This window comes from Syngnathus leptorhynchus, chromosome 4 (genome assembly GCF_054491065.1).
Source record: "Syngnathus leptorhynchus isolate UIUO chromosome 4, UIUO_Slep, whole genome shotgun sequence".
Classification (NCBI taxonomy): domain Eukaryota; kingdom Metazoa; phylum Chordata; class Actinopteri; order Syngnathiformes; family Syngnathidae; genus Syngnathus; species Syngnathus leptorhynchus.
This window is the reverse complement of record NC_141198.1, coordinates 10,043,887-10,066,958: the sequence shown is the minus strand read 5'-3', so window position 1 is coordinate 10,066,958 and position 23,072 is coordinate 10,043,887. Positions and strand designations below refer to the sequence as shown.

The window sequence follows — 23,072 nt, the reverse complement described above, 5'->3', positions numbered from 1 at the left end:
TGCAATGTGCATGCGCATTTTTCTTTTTTTTATTTGTAAAGAAAACTACAGAGTTAAACAACTTAATTATTGCCTAAATTAATTTTATATTGGCAGTTTAATATATTATTGAGCAAATGAAAACCTTTGTGAATACACTGAGGGTAAATTGGTGAAGCATATTTGGTCAAATATACTTCATACTTGAAATTATATTTGTTTTTTTAAATCTTACGTAACACTGAACAAACTATGTGTAGGTGGGGACTAATTAAAATTAAAATACAGACACACCTTTTATGTAAGCGTAAGGATGTCTTCAGTCATCATATCAATGTCCTGCTCTTTTCAGTACTGTATACATATACACAAAATAAAAACAGCATTGTCCTTTTATTATTATTGTTTTAATTGAGCTTGAAATCTGCCAATACCATCATATCAAGACATTTCAATAATGTAAAGGCACAGTTTTATCAGGTAAAAATGCTGATCTTATTTACAGCAAATGTTTGGACACATTACATTTGTGCACCCCCTACCAGTCAAATTGACCACCAAAGGATTCAATAAAACCGTCTACTTCCTTGTAAGCCCTTCTTTCTCTAATTCTACAAGTACAAAAATATGAAATGTGGCTGGCTACATATGGGACAAGATTTGACATGTTTCCTGTAATTAAATAAAACTCAAAGGGCTTTTAAGCATTATAATTACTGAAATATTATGACTAGTTACTGCACCAGATGGCAGCTGCTGGTTCCTGATGTTCTTAAATGTCTCTCTCAGGAATGAAGGTCCATTTGCAGTCAATGTTGCCAAATCCAAAAACCAATCATTCGAATCCCAGCTGCAATTGTTTGAAAAAAAAATATGGCAGTACACACAGACAGCCCTGCTGCTGTAGCCTGAGTTCAAGACAGGATCATAACTATTATATTTACAATATTTCTACCCTCTTGGCGCACAGAGGCAATAGTTGTTATCCTTCGGGGAAATAAGTACCAACATTGAGGAAACGAAAGACAACCCAGAGTTCCACAAATGATCGGCACAAAAGAAATAACCCAATAACAACAAAAAAACTAATTTACCTACAAATTTGCATTCAGTCTATATATCATTTTTTCACTATACAGCTGTTTACTGGAAGCCCTATTCTGTTTCTTGTGTTTTACCTTCTATAATAATGGGAAACAAACCTTATAAAATGGACAAATGCAGTCATACAAGTGAAAAAGGCTTCTCGCAATCACTCGTCAATGCATTGTATTGCTTACGTGGCATCAAGCACAGCAACCGTCTTCAATTTGCACTAAAAATGTAATTCACCCATTTACTTCTTAAAATGTTTCACTTTACATAAACTATATAGCAGTAAGTGATTGAAGTGTAAGAATTGGACATTTGTTCAGTCAAAACAGAATGACACAGAATATATTAAAAAAAAAAAACGTTAACCAACTTGTAAAGAGCACGCAGCCCATTTCTACTTTCAAATTTTCTTGGTCCAATTAAAAAGTAAACAAAACACTTTTTATCTTATTAATCAGTCCATCAAATAATAAATTGATTACCTAATGTTAATTCATATTCAAAAGGACAAAATAAAGATGGGGAGAAGGTCGGGGGGATGTAAAAAGACAGCAAATGGATCAAAAGAAATAATACAATCCAAATGTTCAGCTGAGAGGAATGACAAGAAGGCACACAGAGTCGAGACCTGACGTCACAGAGGTAGCAGAGGCCGAGAGAAGGGGGAGTGGCAAAAAGAAAAAGTGTTCAAAAGCATAAAAGTAACAGCATAAAAGTCAGGAGAGGAGTGTGATATAATGTCTATCTGTCCTTGGAACCGAGCTTCTCGATCAAATCCTGCAGGGGGGCGAGCTCTCGCCGGTCGATAAGGTTGAATTCCTGCAGGTGACACAGACAGGAATACATCAAATATATGGGCGAAGAATACATATTGAAATCAAAGCCACTCCATTTGAAAACTGATTTCATGTGACACATCTATCTCAGCAGTCTGCCAACCGCTTCACCCCATTTTTCCCTTCACAATAAGTGGTTGAGCCACACGGAGATGGCTGATGGCTGTAGGACACACTTGCTGCACCATCTCAGTCAAGCAGAAGCTGAAAAGTGCTGCGGCAACCTACCTGGACAAAGAAAATGAAGTGCTTGAAGGAGGTGTTGAGGTGAGCCTCTTCCTGCAGCTGCATCACAGAGTCAAAATGCTGATGGTAGATGTGTGCATAAACCCTGAAAAGGCGCTTCAGGATGGTTTTGGCCACAGACATGAAGTTCTTGGGAAACGGAACCCCTGCGGTGGAAAACAGATTTTACTTTGTATAAAATGCGATCAAATCTCTAAAGGCCACGTCTGGAATACTGTTTTGTGTGCAATTTGACTGACTTAGTTTCCTCAAACTTTCACCAGATGGTGCTAACTACACTGATCTGATGAGCCTTTAACACATGACCTCATCAAACGGCTCCATATAACTGAAGTCACAAGATTAGTCCTAAGAAGCTGCAGATCTGTCCTCGGGCTGCAGAGCAGTCAATCGATGAATTCTTCCATCTAAATACAGCACTCTGTTTTATGAAAGTATTAATATATGGGGGAAAAAATTGGTTTCCTTTATGAACACAGAAGAGCATTGATCATTATGGTGACTTTGCAGCATACATTGCAATGAAGATCCCACAAATCTCATCGGGCAGTAAAACGTGTCAATCTTCCCAAATCAAATCTTACCAATCTTAGAGGGAAAAAGTGTCTCATCATCCAGCTGATCTTGAACCCAAGTCATCAGATAATCAATGTACTTGGGCGCGGAGCATTTGATAGGCTTTTTAATGTTGGTGCCATCAGCCCAGTGGTACTCATATCTGCAAAAGGTGACAAAGTTAAACTCAGCGAGCTTTTAACCCAACAGCAATATGAAGATCAGAATGGCTTAAAAGCTCTACATATCAACTTAGTTCATGCAAACTTTGCTTGGCAAGAGATAAGCTAAAATATGCAAGGGAGTGAGAAATGCAGTGCTATCTCTTCTGAATGTGGATCTTTCTGATTGCTGCTTCGTGAGCAGGAAGTGAGCCCTTCCTCCTCATTAAACTCTGACCGTCAGAGGATAGAGGAAGTGCCAGATCTAGATTTAAGCAACAAACAGCAAGCGTCTGAAGAGAGTGCAAGCCACATTTTAGACCCATAACGTCTTTCATGCTATGACTTAATTCACTGGAAATAAACTGATTTTATAGACAACAGGAATTTGGTGGAGACATTTCTTACAAAATCACCATTTAAATAAGGTGTTGTTGAACTTTTTGGGTCGAGGGACTCCTTTTTATTCAGTGTGCTCTACTGTCTTACCTGGGGCCAGCAGACATGACTGAGCAGCTGGCCTCAGTACAGAACTCTGTAATGGTGCCGTACAGCATGTTGATCTGGTTGAAGAAATCCACCGCTGAAATCCAGATAAATGCACTTAATACCATATGTCGTAACAATCATAATATTGACAAAAAAAAAACATAAGCACTGAAGTCTAATGGTGGGGGGGATGTAATTAAGAGCAAGCAGAAGCAGAATAGGTCCTCAACTGACTCAAGTAAATGCTCTTGTATGCTTTTTTTAATGTGTTGTTTTTGTTTTGTCTTTATACTGTGGATTTTTACTTGGTGGGTCTGGAACGATATGTCTGTGATACATGGAAGTTCAATGCATCGGTAAAACAATGTCTTTTCCTCAATGTGTGCTGTGCCTTTTGTTTCTGCACTCACTGTTGACTGCGATCCACTCATTGAGATCTTCTCCCTCCGGCAGCATGACCGCCTGCCTCAGGTTCCCACTTCCCAGTGTGGCTTCAGCATGTTTCAACAGTTCATACTGATGAGAGCCCTCTGGGATGTTCTTCTTGGGCTTAAAGGTCTTGGATGAGCGACTACTGCTGGAGGTAAACACAAACAGAGCTGAAAGCTGCCTGATACTACAACAAAGGTGCGAATGAAAGCACGCGGACTTGTCAAACTTAAAACAATTTTTTTTGATACAAATCAATTGATTTTACGTCAATAAGTTTAATTTTCATACTCAAAGATATCAACATTATTTTAGTTTAAGTATCTCAGGTGCCCTGTTAATGAAAGTCCCTTGGAAGGCTTTAAGCAAAACTGAGCGAGACAACATTTGTAAAGATATAATTCTCGACATAAGTATCAGATCGATAAACGTAAAAGTATACTTGCTGTACATGAAATGTCTCACAACAGACAATGCTCAAATGAGTGGATCAATGAAATACCTCAGACGTAACTAAGCAGGCAGGCATAGGTGTTAAATAAGTGACAACTAACATGTGGATAGAGACATAAATGGTTACAAATGTTCACAATATCATTTGGATTACACGTCAGACGAATGGAGCAACCCAACTCAAAGCTAGCATTAACGGTCTAGCTAGCATGGAAGTTATAATTAAATGGCGGCTGGCTGAAAAGACGAAATGAGCACATAATACGCATTCCGATGAATGATAATAACCATTTTACTACAAAGTAGTTGACGCTGTCATAGCAATGGTGTTAAGATGTTTTTTTAAGCAAGGGTGTCTTCTAGTTATAAGTTACTTCCCCTGCTGGAACTTTAGCTAACGTTAACCGCAAGCGCCGATGACAAAATTAGATCACGAGTTAGAATGTTTGTCACGTCTACTTACAACAGAAAGCTCATCTTGGCGAAGCGGTCGTCAGAGTGACTCGATTAAAACTCCACGCTCCCGTTTAGCGGCGCTGGGGATTGTTATTTTGGCAAGGGATCACTCCAACGTCTCGTACGTGTTGTTCGCTAACAGCTAACATCAACGGCACCTACCGAGGTTCTTCCTCTGGCGACGAGAGGGCAACACTGTCGCCCCCTGTTGGATACACAAGGAACCACTGACGTATGATGAAATGGACTTTACGCCTGACATAAGACATCTTCTCTCGTTCTTTGCATTTCTTGTCAGACAGATTTTCTCTTTCTGACTCACTGACTAAACAGACTATTTGCTGCAAATTGTAAAGAACGAAGCGCTGTCATTTTTTCTTTATTTATTTGAAATATGAGAATATGTTTATGGATGTATATATGTATATTTTTAATTCACTCGAGTCTCATTTGTGTTTATCTTTAATAAAATAACAAATTCCAACGTTGACTCAATCAAATTATCTGTCTGTGTTATTTGAAATGTGAGAATATGTTGATGTATGTATATATATGTATGTTTTTATTTTACTCAAGTCTAATTTGCGTTTTTGTTTATCTTTCATAAAATAACAAATTGCAACGAGGACTGAATCATATTATCTGTCCAAATTTAAAAACAAACTGTAATGCAAATACTAGACGACAGGAGTTGGCAAGGTATGTTTTTTTTTCAGATCAGATGAAATGAGGATGCAAGGAAGAATGGGAAAAATTCTACAGCAAATATGAATGCTTGCTGCTACCACTAGTCATATGATAACTTGGCATGTGGAGAAATTGACAATAAAGCGGACTTTGACTTTGACAATGCAACATACAACTAAAATTACAGACCATAGTCAGTACGGCACTCTATACTTTCGCCTCTAGAGGGCAGAATATACTAATTGGTGATGGAGTTCCTATTGTCCTGCTTCCATCACCTTAAGGCAGTGGGGGAGGAAAAAAATGTAAATAGTGAGCGTTTAAAAGATCACTGCTTTGCAAGGTCATTTGATGAGCAAAAAGCTCAAGTGGGAGGTTGCGAATTGAGAAGTCCTTTGCATCATCTTTGTTGGACCCACTGATGAAAGAGTCCACTCAAACTCACAACTCTCACTTCTCCTTCTTCTCCACTTTGGCCCTTAAGTTACACTTCTGCTTTGGATGATTGTTTTTTTTGTTTTTTGGGATGCTGCAGATCACTGTGAAGGACTGACAGAGGGATCGACAAAGAGGAACTGTCTTGGCCCCATCTTTATTGACATCTTGAGAAAGGTGCTCAGATTTTCCCCTTTACCTGTGTGGGGTTTTCAGATGGAATAATGCCTTCATGTTGGAGTAGAAGATCCTGGCTTCCAGCTTTGTTTGCTGCCACTCTGGTTGTTCCTCTTGTTCATGCTGGATTCGACCACGAGAGAAGGCTGGCAGGGTCGTCCTCATGCTACGGAGGCTTTGACCTCTATTTTGTCTTGGACAAGTGAGTTCAACTGTTGTATATCAAGAAAAAAATTGTGACACAACGTTAAGATGCAGTGCATGAAATCATTCTTGTAAAAGTAAGATACAAGCATATGTAAGAAGACCCATTGGATTTGAAGCCTATAAGTAATGAATAGGAATTTTTCATTACTAGTAATATTTTTTAATGAATAAAACAATCCATTTGTACTGCCATGTCAGCAGTATGGTTAGTTTGGTGCTGTCATAGGCTCCAAACACTATTTCAGCATGGGACACATGTTCAACATTAGTGCTCTAACAATGTTGTGTTTGTTTTCATCAACATAACAGTCCACGTGGAAGGGCATTTAAACCTAAACTGCATGCACCAAACTCACAGGATAGTTCATTAGGTACACTTACACAATCTAGTGAGATTCATTGCAAAACTACTGTAAAAAAAATTCTACCTTTAGATTGCTAATCGTATTCAATATATTTTCATAGAGGGATTCGTTGATCATGTGGAAGTTGAGACGTGGGACTTGAGTGCGTGTCATCAGCTCCAGATATGCTGATGCATTGTTAAATGTTTGTTTTTCCCAAGTGGGAATCGTGCATGGCTCAAAGTCTATGGCCATCTAGACGCCTTTCCATGTTTTAAAGGGATGCATCCATTTGGCTTTTATTGTTTTTGCATTGTATCTTAGTGTGGACGCATTGAACTTGCAGCAACCATGCCCTCCGCCTGCCCCCACTCTCCTGCTCCGGTATTAGCTTCATCATCGCTCGGTATCTTCACAGCCTATCTGTTATTGGCTCCAGATGTTTCAAAGTTTCAGCTTGTTGTCTTGGCCTTTTCGCATTGGAACTTATGTCATGGTAACAATGAAAAATAGGTTTGGTTAGAAGGAGGAAGAGGGTGGAATCTGAGGTTATAAAAGCAAAGTTTAAATGAGGACATGTGATTCATGCACATATATATATATATTTTTTTTATTCAGTGTCATTTGGTCATCATATTATGGTCAAATATTTGTTAGTAATTGAATGATGAATGGCTTTCTTCTGCTATGTGAAACTGTTGGGTTATTTTATAATTGCACAGGATATAGAGGATTTTATGGCAGTTGCTGCTTTATGGCCCAATAAAACCATTTAGGGAAAAAATAATAATACCAATAGCCCAACTTGGAGCGCATTCACTATAAGGAGGTAAACAAAGAGAGCAAAATTGATTAGCATCAACACTCAACTGGTTCATGTATTTCTCAGATTGTAATAACCGACCTAATTAATTGCGGATGCATTCTAAGGATATGAGAGCTTGAGCAGCACTACAACTGTGCATTCCCTCAGGGGAAGGCGGCTTAAAGATCCAAACTGCTCCTGATTTGCTTCTGTGCAAGAAATCTGGTTTTAATGAACAATCCTCAATTAAAAGGCAGCTCTCTGTTCTATGTGTAGGAAATTAACCATGTGACATTTCTCTTTGCTAGATCTGGGAGTGTGATGGACCACTGGACTGAAATCTACCATTTTGTTGAGCACTTAGCTCATAAATTTATAAGGTAAACTCATCGACGTTTCGGACAAAAGCCTTCAAGATTTATTTCCTGATCTCACAGTGTTTATTTCTGTTTTGCTTTAGTCCATTATTAAGAATGTCATTTATCGTGTTCTCCACTGACGGGGAGATTTTAATGCGCCTGACAGAGGACAGGTGAGTACACATGACCTATTGTGGGATTATTTTATTATTATTTTTTTGTTCTGATCTGGAGCATTATATTGCATACGATACGATATATTGTATACAAACAATAACAGCCATTTGAACAGGTGTGTGTAGACTTTACTGTAGTTTGGCGGTGCGCATGTTTACGGCAACATGACATGATTTTATCTTCTACGCGGCACACAGCAAAATTGTGCATCTCATGACTCTTATCTTTCTAGCAACGCATCCATCCGCTTCATGAAAAAATTCTACACTTGACCTGATTTGAAAGAAAATGTCCCCGATATGAGCTGTGGTTGTTTTGTGTATCTTACCTTAGAGAACGCATCCGCAAAGGTCTGGAGGAGCTCCAGGGAGTTCATCCAGGTGGAGACACCTTCATGCACGAGGGCATCCTGAGGGTGAGCTCCAGCACCACTCTGTCTTATGCATAAACACTAAACACATGACTCAATAAAATGAACAGATATTCCTGTAGAATGTGGTTGATTGACAGTGTGTTTGTTCCACAGGCCAGTGAGCAGATATATCATGGAAACACAGAAGGTTCGTATGACCAGTATTTGACTCTCCTATGTAGGTTTGTTGTCATGCCAGTCTTTCAAAAAAACATCCTCGAGCTAAATACTTATGCGTCAGAGGGTCTCTGAAGCTGTAGACCTTTTAAAAAAAAAAAAAAGAAATAATAGGAAGAGTCGTGAAAAAGCCTTTAACAATACCAATAATAAAAGTGAGAGAGGAAATAGTAGACCTGAACACTCTGAATTGACTTTTACGTAAATAAATTGAGTTATTGATTGAGGGACAGAAATCCAAAAATAGCAAAGGTTTTATTCTACTGCCTCCCCCCATGTGGTAACAAGCCCATAATATGTCAATATCCAATAATTGAAAACAATGTATGGGAGTGTGGAAAGCAGTTTTAGTTTTTAATAAAGTTGATTTCATATATTTATACTAAAAGGATGGTTTACACCCGCAGGTTATCGGACTGCCAGTGTTATTATAGCTCTGACAGATGGAGAGCTACATGAGGATCACTTCTTCTATGCTGAGAGAGAGGTCAGAGAGATAAATCGACTATCACAATAATTGCAATCAAGCACCACTAACCACTTTAAACTGTGTCACATGACCGCTTTGACAATCATCCTGTTATTTATTCATTTATTCTGCTACGTAAGAGCTTCTGTAAGAGTCCAGAGCAGGTGAGATCTCTTGGACTTTGTTGGTTCAAACACATTTGGCCAGCCAGGGAAATAATACTACTTAATGAAAACGATGATATCCAACATGGTCTTGGTTGTTGCATGTCTTGTAAAAACATTTAGCTGCATGACAAAATTCAAAGCTGTGTCACTTTGTTTTGTAAAATGTTGTAAAACGCTGAGCTGTAACAGAATCCATCTGCTGCGAGGAATGTTGTCTCATTTGTGTTCTCAATCTTTGCCAACCTGACAGGCCAATCGCTCACGGAGTCTGGGGGCCACAGTTTACTGCGTTGGGGTGAAGGACTTCAATGAGACTCAGGTGGCTTTTTATATCAATTTTTTTGCACATATCTCTCAAACATGGAAAAAAAACTCACATTTGTCATAGAGTGAAGCGACTTTTACGGCAAATGCAGTTGTAGCAAACCCATTAATTCTCACATGTAATAAAGAGGTTACAGCTTTTTTTCCAGCCAATAATTTAAAAGGTCGAGCTGCCAACTAGTGTGCTTGACAATGGCAATAAATAACCTTTGATTATGTGCAAATTTTAAGAATCTTATAATGGTGAATTTATATATGAAAAAAAATTGCAGGGGCAAAAAATAGCACACAGTCTTGCTGTTTCTTCCAATGGCAATGTTAGATTGAAATTTGTAGATCTCGATGGATATGGATTTTTTTTTTTAAATCCCAAAACCGATTCATCGGCTGATTAATTAGGTTACATAAAATATCGAATGAGTAAAATGTTCCCAATTGAATACTATAATAAATAAATAAAATAAATATAATAAAACATCGGAATCTGGACAATGACTACGAAATGAATTGACACTTAACGTCTCACTTGTGTTTTTCATTGCTCACCTTCAGCTGGCGAAGATTGCTGACAGTAAGGACCACGTATTCCCTGTCACCGATGGATTTGAAGCTTTGCAGGGAGTCATTGATTCTGTGAGTATGTCACTCACGTGTGTGGAAAGGAGTGACTATGGATTGTCGGCCCACAGGAAATCACCTTGACATATAATACCTGCACCCAATGACCTCATACTTTAAACTCATAAGTGCATATCAGATTTAAGGACTATAAGCCTTCCCTTAAGGACTTGTATCCCTGAAACTGTGCCTGGGACAAAATTCCAGAAAATACTCGCTATGACTGTCACTTTGCTGTTTTTGATCAGCGAGGCTCATGTTTGGCTGAACTGGATCAAAGAGCTTTCTGGATCTCTTGTGACTTCATCGTTGTCAGGAAATAAAAAAACAACAATAGTTTTTCGTGACAACAGGGCTGCTTTTTGATAGGCTAGGCCCATCATCTGCAGCGCATTATCATCTAATTTGAATTTCAAGGAGCAAGCCATGTTGTCAATGACGCCAGGAACGGTTTAAAACCAGTTGGAGTAGCAGCATCATCATGTCAACAAACGAGGGAACGCTCGAATTTGGGACAGGAAGCAAAAGATTAACAACAGAAAGCACTGACACGAAAAAAAATATTGTGGAGAATGCCAAGTTATTCCCATTCTAAGGCTTCTATATCGATGTTTTTTTTCTTTCCCATTTACATTTCCTCAGATCCTGAAAAGATCTTGCATTGAAATTCTAGCGGCTGAGCCCTCCAGTATCTGTGCAGGAGGTGAGGAAGCAGGCTTTCCTTTCATGCTGAGAATCGTTAAACTTGGCACTAAAGATATTTGGGGGTCATCACAAATTGTTGAATTGACATTTTGTGTTTTCATTTCTCCTCCATCAGAGTCATTCCAGGTTGTTGTAAGAGGAAATGGATTCCTCCATGCACGCAATGTGGATAAGGTCCTATGCAGCTTTCGCATTAATGACACCCTTACTAAAAGTAAGTGAAACATATCTTCAAAAATCCCAATGAGCAGTATGTGTATTAGTTTCTCAATAGTTAATTGGGTCGATTATAATATGAAGGTGAAGTTTAAATTAAAAGTCCAATGCAAAGCCGGACTCCTGTATGATCAAAAAAAAAAAAAGGCGCCAAGTTTACGGCCTTGGCTTTTTTTATATTAGCTTAAAAGTTGTTCTGTTGTTACTGCCTGTGAAGAAAATGGCAACCAGTGCCACATATGCAACAAAGTGCCTTTAGGGCAACAAACAATTTCCCCGCAGTCTTTGCTGGTGGCTTAATGAAATAGTTGTGGAAACCGCTTCCTACTGTGCACACCACAGCTCTGCGGGTGGTGTTGGTCTAGTTTACAAAGAAAGATCAAACGCTTCTCCTAAATGAGGCAATATTCTACATTTCCCTACAACATCTAACGGTGTTGAACTTTTTTTGCACGGCATGAACTTTTCTTTTCATGAAATCTGAATTGCTCCCATGAATGGTAACTTAGGAGCAAAAGGGTACAATCTGAATATTCTTCCAAAAGGGAGTTAGTTGGAATTATGTAGTCTTACATTGGATTCAACCCTATGTGGATTTGTTTAGTTGTTCTTGAGAAGCCTCTGAGTCCAATTTATCTTTGTTTAATGGAAGAAAAAGCAGAGTGGATGTTGGGATGAACTTGGAGCGAGATCACATATGATCTGGCTCGGTTCCTATTGAGGCTAAGCTGTTTCTGGCCACATTATTCGCTTATCCTTCTATCCTGCAAAAAAAAGTTTCAAGAGTGGATCAGCCATGACCCATGTGACTCTCGTGTTGATTTCCTCAGTTCTGGGGTATGCTCTTCCCCTGCCAGAATAAACACAGCGGCCTGGTCATGGTGCTTGTTGGAGCTGCTTTCCTAAAAGCCAGCTGGAAACGGACAAGACCTAGATTTACCTCAAAAACAAAAGTCGTCAGTTTTATTGAGGGTTTTTGTATGAGAGACTTCAGTCTCTCAGTTTTTGTTTTGATTTTGAGGTAACGCGCTTCTCCGAAATTTGGGAAGTGACTTCTCGGGAAAGTCACTACTTTCCGTGAAAATGTTCCTGGAGTCCCTTCTCCTATTGCCCAACATTCATTCAATGACTGTGCTGTCTTTTGGTAAACAACAAAGTAATTTCAGATCAACAGTTATTTTTGGCCTTCTTTTCTATGACAAGACTGGAATGTTTGACTCAACGCTTATGTATTGTTTTCCTGACACATCTCCATCTTTGTCTCCAGTGGTGAAACCTTTGATCGTAGAGGATACATATCTTCTCTGCCAGGCTCCTGTGCTTCAGGATGAGGGAATGTAAATTCACCGTCGTACCCCTTTTGTTTTTCCTACAATATCACCAGCATGACAATTGAGTTATTTTCTCATTTCTTTTCCAGGGCAGCAAATCTCTATGTCAGTATGAACGAAGGGCTCAGTTTCATCTCCAGTTCGGTCACCATTACGACCGTCAGTTGTGTGAGTACAAGAATTAAAAAATAATCCTTACCTTGAAGCTTGAGGCAACTCAACTGTAGTATCGATGCCATTCAGCGCTTTCCAGTGTTTATTTCTTCCTCTCATGACAAAGAAATGACATGGAGCAAAAAACAAAGCAAGTCTTTGGACCGTATATTTTTACCTTGTGTGTGATGCTGTGTTTATATGTCACAGTCTGATGGAACTATTTTGGCCATCACTCTGCTCATCCTCATGCTGCTCCTCATCTTGGCTCTTCTGTGGTGGTTCTGGCCCCTCTGCTGCACTGTGGTGAGTCCACTCTCTAATACAGATCAGTAGTCAATCCCTTTTATACTGACACTGATGACGAATTGCTTTTGAAAGGCACTAATAGATCTTGGTTTGCCCTTCTCATGTCCGGCCAACACTGCCCCCGAGTCATCTGGTTAACCTAAACAACAGTCAACAGTTTAGGGCTTATATTTCAGAATGGAACAAACAGGCTGTTGTGTAATTGTTTGAGTAATATGGGATGTTGAGATTGCTTCTCCTATTTGTGTAAAAATTCAAGTCCACTACAACCGCAGTGTATATGTAGTATGTAGGAAACTAATATCCTCACTGATCACGTGACATTAGGTAGCTGCACTTTTAATGAGATTTAAAACAAGAGTGGTGTCAGAAATCATTCCTAAATATTGATACGGACATCATCTAATGATATGATTATTAATGTAGTTGTAGAACTTAATTTGCAACGGAAATTAGCATTGTTCTTTACACCTAAGAAAGCAAGTGCATTTTTTCATTTGGATTTTTTCTTAGAAAGCAGTGTTAAGACCATATTAAAAGAAAAAATATAACAGGAATAACATCATCATCATCTCACAAGAGCAAGAAAGAAGAAATGCATCATTGAAACTTTATAACTGTAGAATATTTCCACTTAAACTTTGTTTCCGCAATCACAAACATAATTGCTTCAAAATGCCGAAACAATGAAATAGTCACTGTTTTGGCGCATCAACACTATAATCAGAATAATAAGCAGTGGAATCAAATTGAGAAAATATTTTCTCTGTTCTTGTGAAAGAAATCACCTATTTTGGGGGGTATATTACACCATCAGCTTGACTTCCTCATAATACTGTAACTTTATTCTCTAAACACTACATCTTTAATCACATAATTGTACTTTTTTTTCCCCCCGGTGTGGCCCCTGGTACTTTTTTCATCAGTAATCACTGAATAATTGGAATATTTTGTTTGGATGAGACTGATGACAAAATATGGTATAGCATTATAAATCACCAAAAGTGAGGTGATTTGTCAAGTAGTCAGCAGCTCTGCACAATGTAAAACGCAAGGAACAGCAGAACTGTTCCAGCATCAGAATATTGCAACAAATTAACTCGTCACAGTCAAATTCAGTCTTTTTCTCTTGAAAAAGAAAAAAAAAAAGCAGTCTAATATTACCACAGCTGGAAAAACCCCAGAGCAATCTGTCCATTTTTACATGATGGCTCCCTTTACTCACTCTGTTCTTGTCTATTTCATGGCACTCGAAACCCATGCGTGTCTGTTTAGGAAAACGATGGCGGGTTACCATGGAGAGTCCAGGATTTGGAGAAGGATGGAGGAAAATCACAAATAAGAAAAGTCAGGGTCACGCAATGCATTTAATTTGCTGTCTTTATTTGGTTTATAATCAACCTGACAGCTCATCTGTAGATGGGGGGAAAATGACACCAAACCACACATGAGAGGCGCGTGCAGCCGCTGCCAGGCAGACTAAACTGTACGTGCCATGTGCGTGCAGCAACATATGCAGCCTTGCAGCAAATTCGAACAATGCACATCAGAAAATGATAAATATATATCCCACAGAGAGGATATTGTTCCATAAATAAATAAATAACAAGATAATATAGCAGTTTAGAAGTTTGTTTTTTGGACCCCGAAATGTGGAAGGCAGATTTCTAGGTCATGGAAGGTGGACAAGGCATTTCCTCAGCCATGGGCGGAGACAACAACGTTTTCAACATGCTTTCATGACTTTATCTGATGCGGATCGATCTTCTCTCTCCCTGTGTTTATTTCTTCTCAGATCATCCATGAGCCACCGCCACCTATTGCGGAGGAGAGTTCGGTAGGGGCGGCACCTTTTCACATTCTAATCACTCCCTGGATGTTTTGGGTTTTTTCTGACATCTTAAACGTCTATGACCAAATGCTCTCATTCCCTCTCGCCCTGGAACGAAAGTCCAACAATCTCTTGAATGTGTTGCGAGTTCACGCCCTCCAACATTAACAATAAAATTCAGACTATTGCTATTTTCCGACCCATCCCAGTTTTCCGGCTGATTTTAATTTATAGCCTCGAGTAGGTCTTCCAAGCATTCTGTTTGGAATTATAGCCAACCATTAAGACACTAATACCCCATTTCCACGAATTATACTGTTTACGCCCGAAACAAATAGCCTGGCATGCTCGATGATATATTATCAGTCAAATGGACTGTATGTATGTCAGGAGATTTTCCTTTTGGGCTTCTGTGTTATTTCCTTGGATCTGTCAACCGCCAGAGACAGAGGGGGGAAAAAAAAAAAGGATGGATGTTAGAACGGAGAAGGACATAAAAGAACTGCTTCCAAATTATGCCTGGTTATTTTATCAGAAGAATTTTACAGGTTGTGTCCTGGTGACGAGCCTCAACATTCGATACACTAGCTGTTTCGAAAGTTCTACCCTGAAAAAATAAAAAAATTATATATATATATATATATATATATATATATATATATATATATATATATATATATATATATATATATATATATATATATATATATAAGGTGATCAAAATACTATGTTCAATACTTGATATGATGCACGATAGCCAACTGTAAGTGTAAGTTGAAGCCCCTCATCATAGTTTTTCACAACCCTCAGGATGATGAAGACGATGATGCACCAAAGAAGAAATGGCCCACTGTAGATGCGTCCTACTACGGAGGACGGGGAGTCGGGGGAATCAAAAGGATGGAGGTGAGAAGAGTGCATCAAGTTAGTCCACCTGAGGACTTTTCACTACTTCAACAAAATGAACTGGTCTTTGTTAGGTCCGCTGGGGTGAGAAAGGCTCCACTGAAGAAGGAGCAAAACTGGAGAAGGCCAAAAATGCCAAAGTGAAGATGCCTGAGCAGGAGTTCGTGCAGTGCCCCACGCGTGTTCTCAACAACGGCATGCAAAAACCCATTGGAGCACACAAGTGGTACTCGCCCATCCAGGTACGAGAAATAAATGCTCACATACGGCTAAGGATTCCGAAATTCTTGTCCACGTTTGAGGGACATAAATATCTTTTGCTGGCTGACTAGCATTTTTTATGTGGAGAAAACAGTTATGCACTCCAACATCTGTGCTAATACGATCATATTGACTTCTTTGTTTGTATAGAGCAAGCTGGATGCACTGTGGGCCCTTTTAAGAAAAGCCTACGACCGCGTGTCAGTGATGAGACCTCATCCAGGTGATAAGGTAAGAAGACCGCAAAATGACAGGAAACCGCAATCAGTGTGAGCCATCACATGAAATTTGTTCAACAAGGAAGCCAGTTTGCACCACTAATTGGAGAGAAATTGCCAGATCTGTGAACACTGTGAGACCGCCGTGTTTACTCAAATGGTATTGAGCCAAGACACTCGTTTTACCGAAGAAAAATCAGACGGCAAACCTCCAAACAAAAGTCAAAGTCTGCTTTCTTGTCGATTTCTCCACGTCAAGACACACAAAGAGATCGAAATTGCGTTTCCTACTATCCCACGCTGACAAGACATATTACATATATTATATTATATTGGTTCACGGACAAACAAAACATTCAAGTAAACAATACAAAAAGTGAAAAATAGGACCAAAAATATGAATATTCTTTCTTTCATCTACTTCATCCCAAAGTGATGACTCAGGTAAAAAAATATATTTGTCAAAAAAAGACATAGGCCTTAATTTTATCAAGGTAAACATGATAATTTATTGCAATTTAATTATTTATTTGTGGACCCCACCCAGAGAACTGCTGACCCCAATTTGAGAACCGTTGCATAAAGAGAACCTCATGGGTGAAGTGATGTCAAATTGGGAGTTAACCTCGCTCTAACGTCTGGCTGGCTGGCTGGCTGCAGTGAGAATACATGCAGGGAAAAGAGGTCTGCTGAAGTCATCAATGAACCAAGCCAAATGTTATTTCTCAATGGCCAGCTGTGCATTCAAGGCGATAACAGTTCACTTTCCCGTAGGCAGGTCAAAAAGAATCACAACACCAAGGTTAAACACTAAAAACAGAAATGAATATTTGGCCAGACATACTAGTATTTGTGCTCGCTGACAACTACATCATTTTTTGATTGTTGCATTAATTATTGCGTGTTCCACTCGCCAAGACTGAATATTTACTGCCAACAGTTACGTGCAACGTTATCAACCAACACTCCATTGAGAAATAACATTTGGCTTTGTCCATTGATGACTTCAGCAGAAATCTTTCACTTCAGATGGAGCAACCTCCTTGCAAACTCCTTCATCAGTATTTTTACTGGAATTCACACGAACATTTTGGCACATACACCAACTCCTTTAGAGTTAATGGAAATAAAGTTGTGTCGTTTTCACGAATAACATTCAAAATAATACTTATATTCGATGAGTTATCATGAAATGTTTATATTTAGAATCAAAACACGTTTGAGATTCAACTGTTGTGCAGCAGTGTCAGCTTCACAAGACAGGTTGTGCCTATATAGGGGCCTTTACATAGCGTGCGCAAACACACACACACACACACACACACACACACACACACACACACACACACACACACACACACACACACACACACACACACACACACACACACACACACACACACACACACACACACACACACACACACACTATACGTTTACCAGCCATTTGATTGTTTTCCCAAAAGTGTGTCAGGTGGCACACAGCTGTGTTTACACTCAAGTCTGACTGGGAGTATGGAACAATGTGAGTCATTGCTTCATCTCGAGTGTTTCTCATTTAACTCACAAGGACAACAGACCGAATGGCAGAACCAGCTTTCAGGATTTAAAATGTTGTCGTTGTTCATGATAGAGATGAAGGCTACACACCTATGGCGATTGTGACAGAGTATGTCACAACTGGCAGAAAATGCATGCAGCTACACATCCAAACCATTCACAAATGCAAAACCTTTCCAAAAATAAGACAGGAAAACAACATCCTTGAAATGTTCTTACCAGTGTCTGCAAATTTCATTGAGCAAAACAAAATGTACTATGATAATTCTTAGAAGTGGCCATGTTACGCAACCAAATGCTAAGTGTCCACTTATCATCATTAAATCATTCGGTGAGTTTGTGATGATCTGAAGATCCATTCGTAACGTTTTGCACGTGGCTGCAGTGCTTTGTGTCGGATTGCCTGGCTACCATATTGGCCAGCCTCGTCATGAGAGTGATTCAAACATTATTGCATGGCTGTAATGTAACACACACATGGGACATGTAATACATGTTAAGTATGTTAACACGCTTACACACATTCAGCCGTTCGGTTTATTGACTGAGTGAAGTCATCAAGGAATAAAAGCAAACATGTGTTCAACATTTTTTTTTTTTTACAATTCAATGTTTTACCAGGTAAGCCAATTGAGAACATTTTCTCATTTACAATGGCGACCATTAACCAATTTGTTTAGTGACATTAGATGTCAATTTTCTTTTTCCAGCAAAGTTACACTTACATTTTAATTGTCATTTTCCCCCAATATGTCACACACAAGCCCTTGAATTTGGGGCGCTTGAAATTCAGAAATCGTCATTATTTGGAAGTGAATTTCTCTTTTTTTTGCGTACGATGGCACAAAATACTCGTTTGTGATGTTGCCACACTATCCACTCTTGCCCAGGTCGGTGAAAAAAAAATGCTCAATAACATTTTGTTGAGGGAAGGCCCTGACAGAAGAAGAAAAAAAAAAAAAAAAAAGCCAAAGAAAATTATAAAATATTTTTTAAATTCTTTCTGACCCAAGGTCTCACTTAATATGCTAATATCTCATTTGACGTCATTTATGACAGCATTTCAAACAGCTATTTTCTGTGTAAAATGTGTGTTTGCTTTCGAAAACAACAGTGAACATCCTGAGCGTGAGTGAGTCTTACTCATTGTAAACCTTCTTCTGGGCACTGAAGAAAATGCCTTCGTGAGGATTTGCAGTAAACAGGCTGCTCTGGTTGCAATTAGGATCCTCCCTTTTATAATTTCCCCTGAATGATTGACTAACAAGATCCATCAGTGGCAAACTCAATGTCAGGTTGCTATAACAGGGGAACTGAAAAGACATTTATGTTTTTACTCAATAAATTGTAACAAGTAGATCAGGGACGACAAAAAACATCTGAAAAAAATTACATTGTTGGCTGACTGCTATGGCTTGAGTGTTTTTGTAATATTATGATTACAACAACATGCGCTTCTTGATTTAGCTGACATATTCAATTTAATGACATGCTGTAGGATATTCACTAACTCATCAATGTATTGAATAGCAATATAATTGAGTGGAAACACAATTAGAAATATCTTTACCTATCAAATGAATCCAGGTTGATAAATCAAGAAATGACAGGAAATTGTACACAATTAAAGAGACAAAAATAAACAGTGTTGTAAGTGAAAGCAGATGTCTGCTTCCAATCAACACACTGTTAAATGCAAGGCACACAAGATATAGAAGAGGAAAAGCTCAAACCAAAAGCAGACTCATTAGGCACGACTAAAACAATATGTTTAAAACCGAAAAAGGCCATCACAAACAAAAGTGATAATAAGTTCCACCTATGACATCTTTGAATTATCTGATATTGTATAAATTACAGTTTTGCTAAATGCTAACCAATGAAGAGACTTGATTCTGATTTCCCAGTTCAAATGGAAAATGCAAATGGACTTGACCTCATTGGCCTTTCCTGCAGAGTGCTTTCTTTTGAGCATTGAGTAGAAGTTTGTGCAAAAAGTGAAGCAATCAATCATGTTTGGATTGGACTCCAATACTGTATTTTCCAGAAATCTGAGAATCATTGGTCCTGCTCCAAGCTGAGCTCCGTACACGTGCACAAATCCATGCACTGATGCACTCCAAAACAATATCAGCTCCTGCTTTTACTATCTTATCAAACATTTGAAAGTTGCTATCAAAACAGGTTGCAAAAATACTCACGCTCAATAGCCAAGTAGAAAAACATCAACTCCTTTACTCAAGCACTTTTCTTTTTAAAGGAACGAACCAGCCCGTTTCTGCTTTTAAAGCCCCTTTGGCTCAATACTAAAAGTCACCGAGTTGCACTGTAAAAGTCTGTCTTAACATCTGCTCCATTTTGTCATTTCAGGGCAGATGCATGAACTTTATTCGCATGAAGTCAGCCTCCTCTCGCTACCCCCACTACAACCCGTCGCCCATCTACACCCCTCCCAGCAGGAGTCCACCTGCACCGCAGGGCACCCTCCCGCCAACCCCCGGCAGCCCACCGTTTTGCGCTACCCAGCCTTCGACGCCCTCCGACGTATGCCCCTCCCCTCCGTCCACCCCTCCCTACTACACCCCGCCTCCCAAACGGGCTCTCCCACCCACCTCTCTCCACATACCCGCCACGCCCGAGCTGCCGCCTACCCCGCCACCGCCCCTCTCGCCGTCCGGCACGCTGCCCCCGCTACCTCAAGGCCCCGCTCCTGGACGAGCCCCACCGCCGGCCCGCCCCCCGCCACGCCCCGGCCTGTAGCTGACAAAAAAAAACCCCAGCAAGAATTCAAAGCGCGTGACCATGTTTGATTGAAAGCCCAGCAGGCTGTGACGTACCTGCCTTGTGCAGGGGCCGACGAGGACCTGCCCCTGCCCTTCCTTCCGCTATTTGTCTACACTGACTTTTGTATACATCTAGCCCAACGGATGCTTGAATCACTGACATTGGAATCACATGAGAGCATTCATTCTACCACGGAGAGCTTTAAGTGTTCGCCAAAGAGAGATGATGGACTCGAACATGGGAGCGACTCCAACTGCATGATGCAGAATTCAACAAACCCTTTAGTTAAGATGTCATTAACGCCTGAGCAATTCAATGTTTGATAGCGATTGTCTTTATTTAGGGTCAGGGGTGAGCCAATCGACTTTGGCTGAGAAGCGGCCTTTGAGGCTGGCTACACAATGGACTGATTGCGATTCTGGACTATTCAGCTAGTTTCGTTGTAAGAAAGAGAGGGAGAGAATAAAATAATTTGTATTTTGTAAGGATGGCCATTTAAAGTACATGAATAACTATTCACACTCATTTGCGCCTATGGAAAATTTGGAGTCAATTGAACAATTGGATGTCATAATCTTAACTAATCTTGGTAGACAAGTTTACACAATGACTTGTATTGTGGTTGGAATGAAAGGTAATAACCAAACAGAATGGAAATGCTTCTTGGCCAATGGCCAAATCAGAATGGGTGATTCTTCCATTCCGAACGGTCTGTGCATGCGCTGTCTGGATATAAACGTGTAGGACGTCATCGTTTACACACGTGACAATAGAATCTTACCGCCGGAGCTTGACTGCGATGGGAAAACCTATTTCATACAACTTGTACTTTTTGTTTTTTTTCCTTTTTTTGTAAACAAGCTTAAATAAAAAATGTTATTGCTATTACAATTGCAACTACTGTGCTTAAAAGACGAGTTAAATAATTCATGAGAAATCAATGATTACTTTGATCTACGTAAACTCAACGTGTTCTCAATTTTGGGTCCAAGGGTCCCTTTGGGAAAGAACAAATTAAATTGAATTAAATGATATTTTTACATCTATTGTTGCTCACTGGTGTGCATAGACCAGTAAGTTGATAAGAGCAGTCAGTGTGGGCATCTTTGCAATTTGGTCTCTATTGGTCCAAAGCTAGTGTAGGCAGCAAAATTGGTTTAGTATGTTTTAACTGATGCCTTGGCTCTCATATATGATAATGCAGACAGTTTGAGAACGACCAATGTCTCCTATTCGCTTTTAATTTACGTGTGTGGACTACACTGAGTTTTTCAGCATCTTCATCACGTTCCTCGTTGTGCTGAAGCAGCATTGATGCGAGTCACAGCTGGCCTGCTTTTATGCACGTCACGGTAAACAGCCGAGTCTTGGACATGACATTTGGCGCTTGTATGAGCGCTGATGTTCAACTCTGCGATTGCAGATGCTCTCAGGCCGCAATCTGGGGCCGTGCTTGATCATTGACAGAAATAACCAGTTCCATCCGTCCGTTTTTGTTTCGGGTCATGGTCACAAGACTTAACATACTGACTCATTTTTTTGAACATACAGTTCACCTTCAGCCTTGTAAAGTCAAGCTAAAACATGGTTGCTTTTAAGAAGGTATAAATGACAGCTGCACTGTGTTGTTGCTAGGAAATAAGAAAAAAAAAAAAAAGACAGGAAAAATGTGAGGTAGTTACACATACTATTCACATAAGTTAATAATTTTCATTCCACCAATCACTATGTCTAGCTCCACCCTTACAGTTCATATGTAACTTTCTGATACAGATGATGATTCGGTAAATAGTAAAGTACCAACTACTGCTGAGGAGGACAATTTTATTTGCGTTAAGTATGGGTGGCTGGAATCGGCAGCCTCCATCAACACCCGAGACCTTAAAACGAGGTTGGTATCAGCCTAACATCGGTTATTGATATCGGTCCCCTCCCTACTCATCACCGTGCGTTTTCGATATGTTTGTGCACTAATTACGGCTTAATTATAGTAGTCATTTATTTGTTGTATGAACTTTGCTAAGCATGCATGTACAATGCTCAGTGTAAAGATTTGTTTTGGTGTTTTGATGGTGAGATTAATCACTCCACAATGTTGCTGCAGGTTGCCAATCAGAATGGCATCAAAATAAAAAATGCTATGATACTGTGTGTTTGCTTTACTGTTGTTACTTTCACCTGGTTCCCATTTTAGTGAACTCTTAATGGCTCTGACAAAAACCTCAGTTGATTATCGAGATTGTTGCATTCAAGCCCGGTGACACAGTGACGCAGATCAACGGGTTCATACACTGAGGCTTTGCAGTGCAGCCCACGTAATGCAGACTGTGAGGGAGGGGGGGGGGGGGGTTCTAACTTCACCAATATGGCTAACCAGCTCCAGATGTTCACATGCTGCATTATGCACACATGTGCATGAGCCATCACGGAAAATAGCAGGACCTGACTAAATCTCTGGAAATATGGACAGACCTTAGGAAAGGCGAAATGGTGCTAATGGCTTCTGGCGGGCGAGTGCAATGACGAGCTCAGGCCACGTCTCACATTGAGGAAAGTCACAAAGTGAATCTTTGTGGGTGACGACACCAACAGCTAATAAGAATCCCTGAAAACATGTTACTGGTTGGAAGTAATGAAGTATAAATATTTAATAATAATTCTTTTTTATATTTTAACTGAGATCAAGTAGAAGCCCTTACACAGAAACACAATTAAAATTCTAAGAACTTTTAAAATTGCTG

At 39.6% G+C, this 23,072-nt stretch overlaps 2 protein-coding genes across 3 annotated transcripts; one reads left to right on the top strand and one right to left on the bottom strand.

Annotated features, from left to right (window-relative positions):
* Positions 1-370: 370 nt before the first annotated feature.
* On the bottom strand, positions 371-4,925 carry LOC147057979 (MOB kinase activator 1A). 2 transcript variants are annotated; one of them, XM_085910556.1, is made up of 6 exons: positions 4,707-4,925; positions 3,772-3,938; positions 3,362-3,455; positions 2,741-2,874; positions 2,139-2,302; positions 371-1,893 (listed from the first exon to the last, which is right to left on the bottom strand). In XM_085910556.1, the coding sequence occupies exons 1-6, from the start codon at positions 4,718-4,720 to the stop codon at positions 1,816-1,818; spliced, it is 651 nt and encodes a 216-aa protein (XP_085766682.1). In that variant the 5' UTR covers positions 4,721-4,925; the 3' UTR covers positions 371-1,815. The 2 variants fall into 2 exon arrangements, with proteins under 2 accessions (XP_085766682.1, XP_085766683.1); XM_085910557.1 differs by having other exon boundaries at positions 3,772-3,935; positions 4,707-4,923.
* An 883-nt stretch (positions 4,926-5,808) lies between these two features.
* Positions 5,809-22,434, top strand: antxr1a (ANTXR cell adhesion molecule 1a). Its single transcript, XM_085910615.1, has 18 exons — positions 5,809-6,200; positions 7,663-7,734; positions 7,815-7,886; positions 8,224-8,305; positions 8,417-8,450; positions 8,887-8,966; positions 9,366-9,434; positions 9,992-10,072; positions 10,700-10,760; positions 10,878-10,976; positions 12,246-12,315; positions 12,399-12,477; positions 12,673-12,768; positions 14,567-14,608; positions 15,413-15,508; positions 15,583-15,750; positions 15,920-16,000; positions 19,918-22,434. The coding sequence occupies exons 1-18, from the start codon at positions 6,046-6,048 to the stop codon at positions 20,305-20,307; spliced, it is 1,827 nt and encodes a 608-aa protein (XP_085766741.1). The 5' UTR covers positions 5,809-6,045; the 3' UTR covers positions 20,308-22,434.
* The last annotated feature ends 638 nt before the right edge of the window (positions 22,435-23,072 follow it).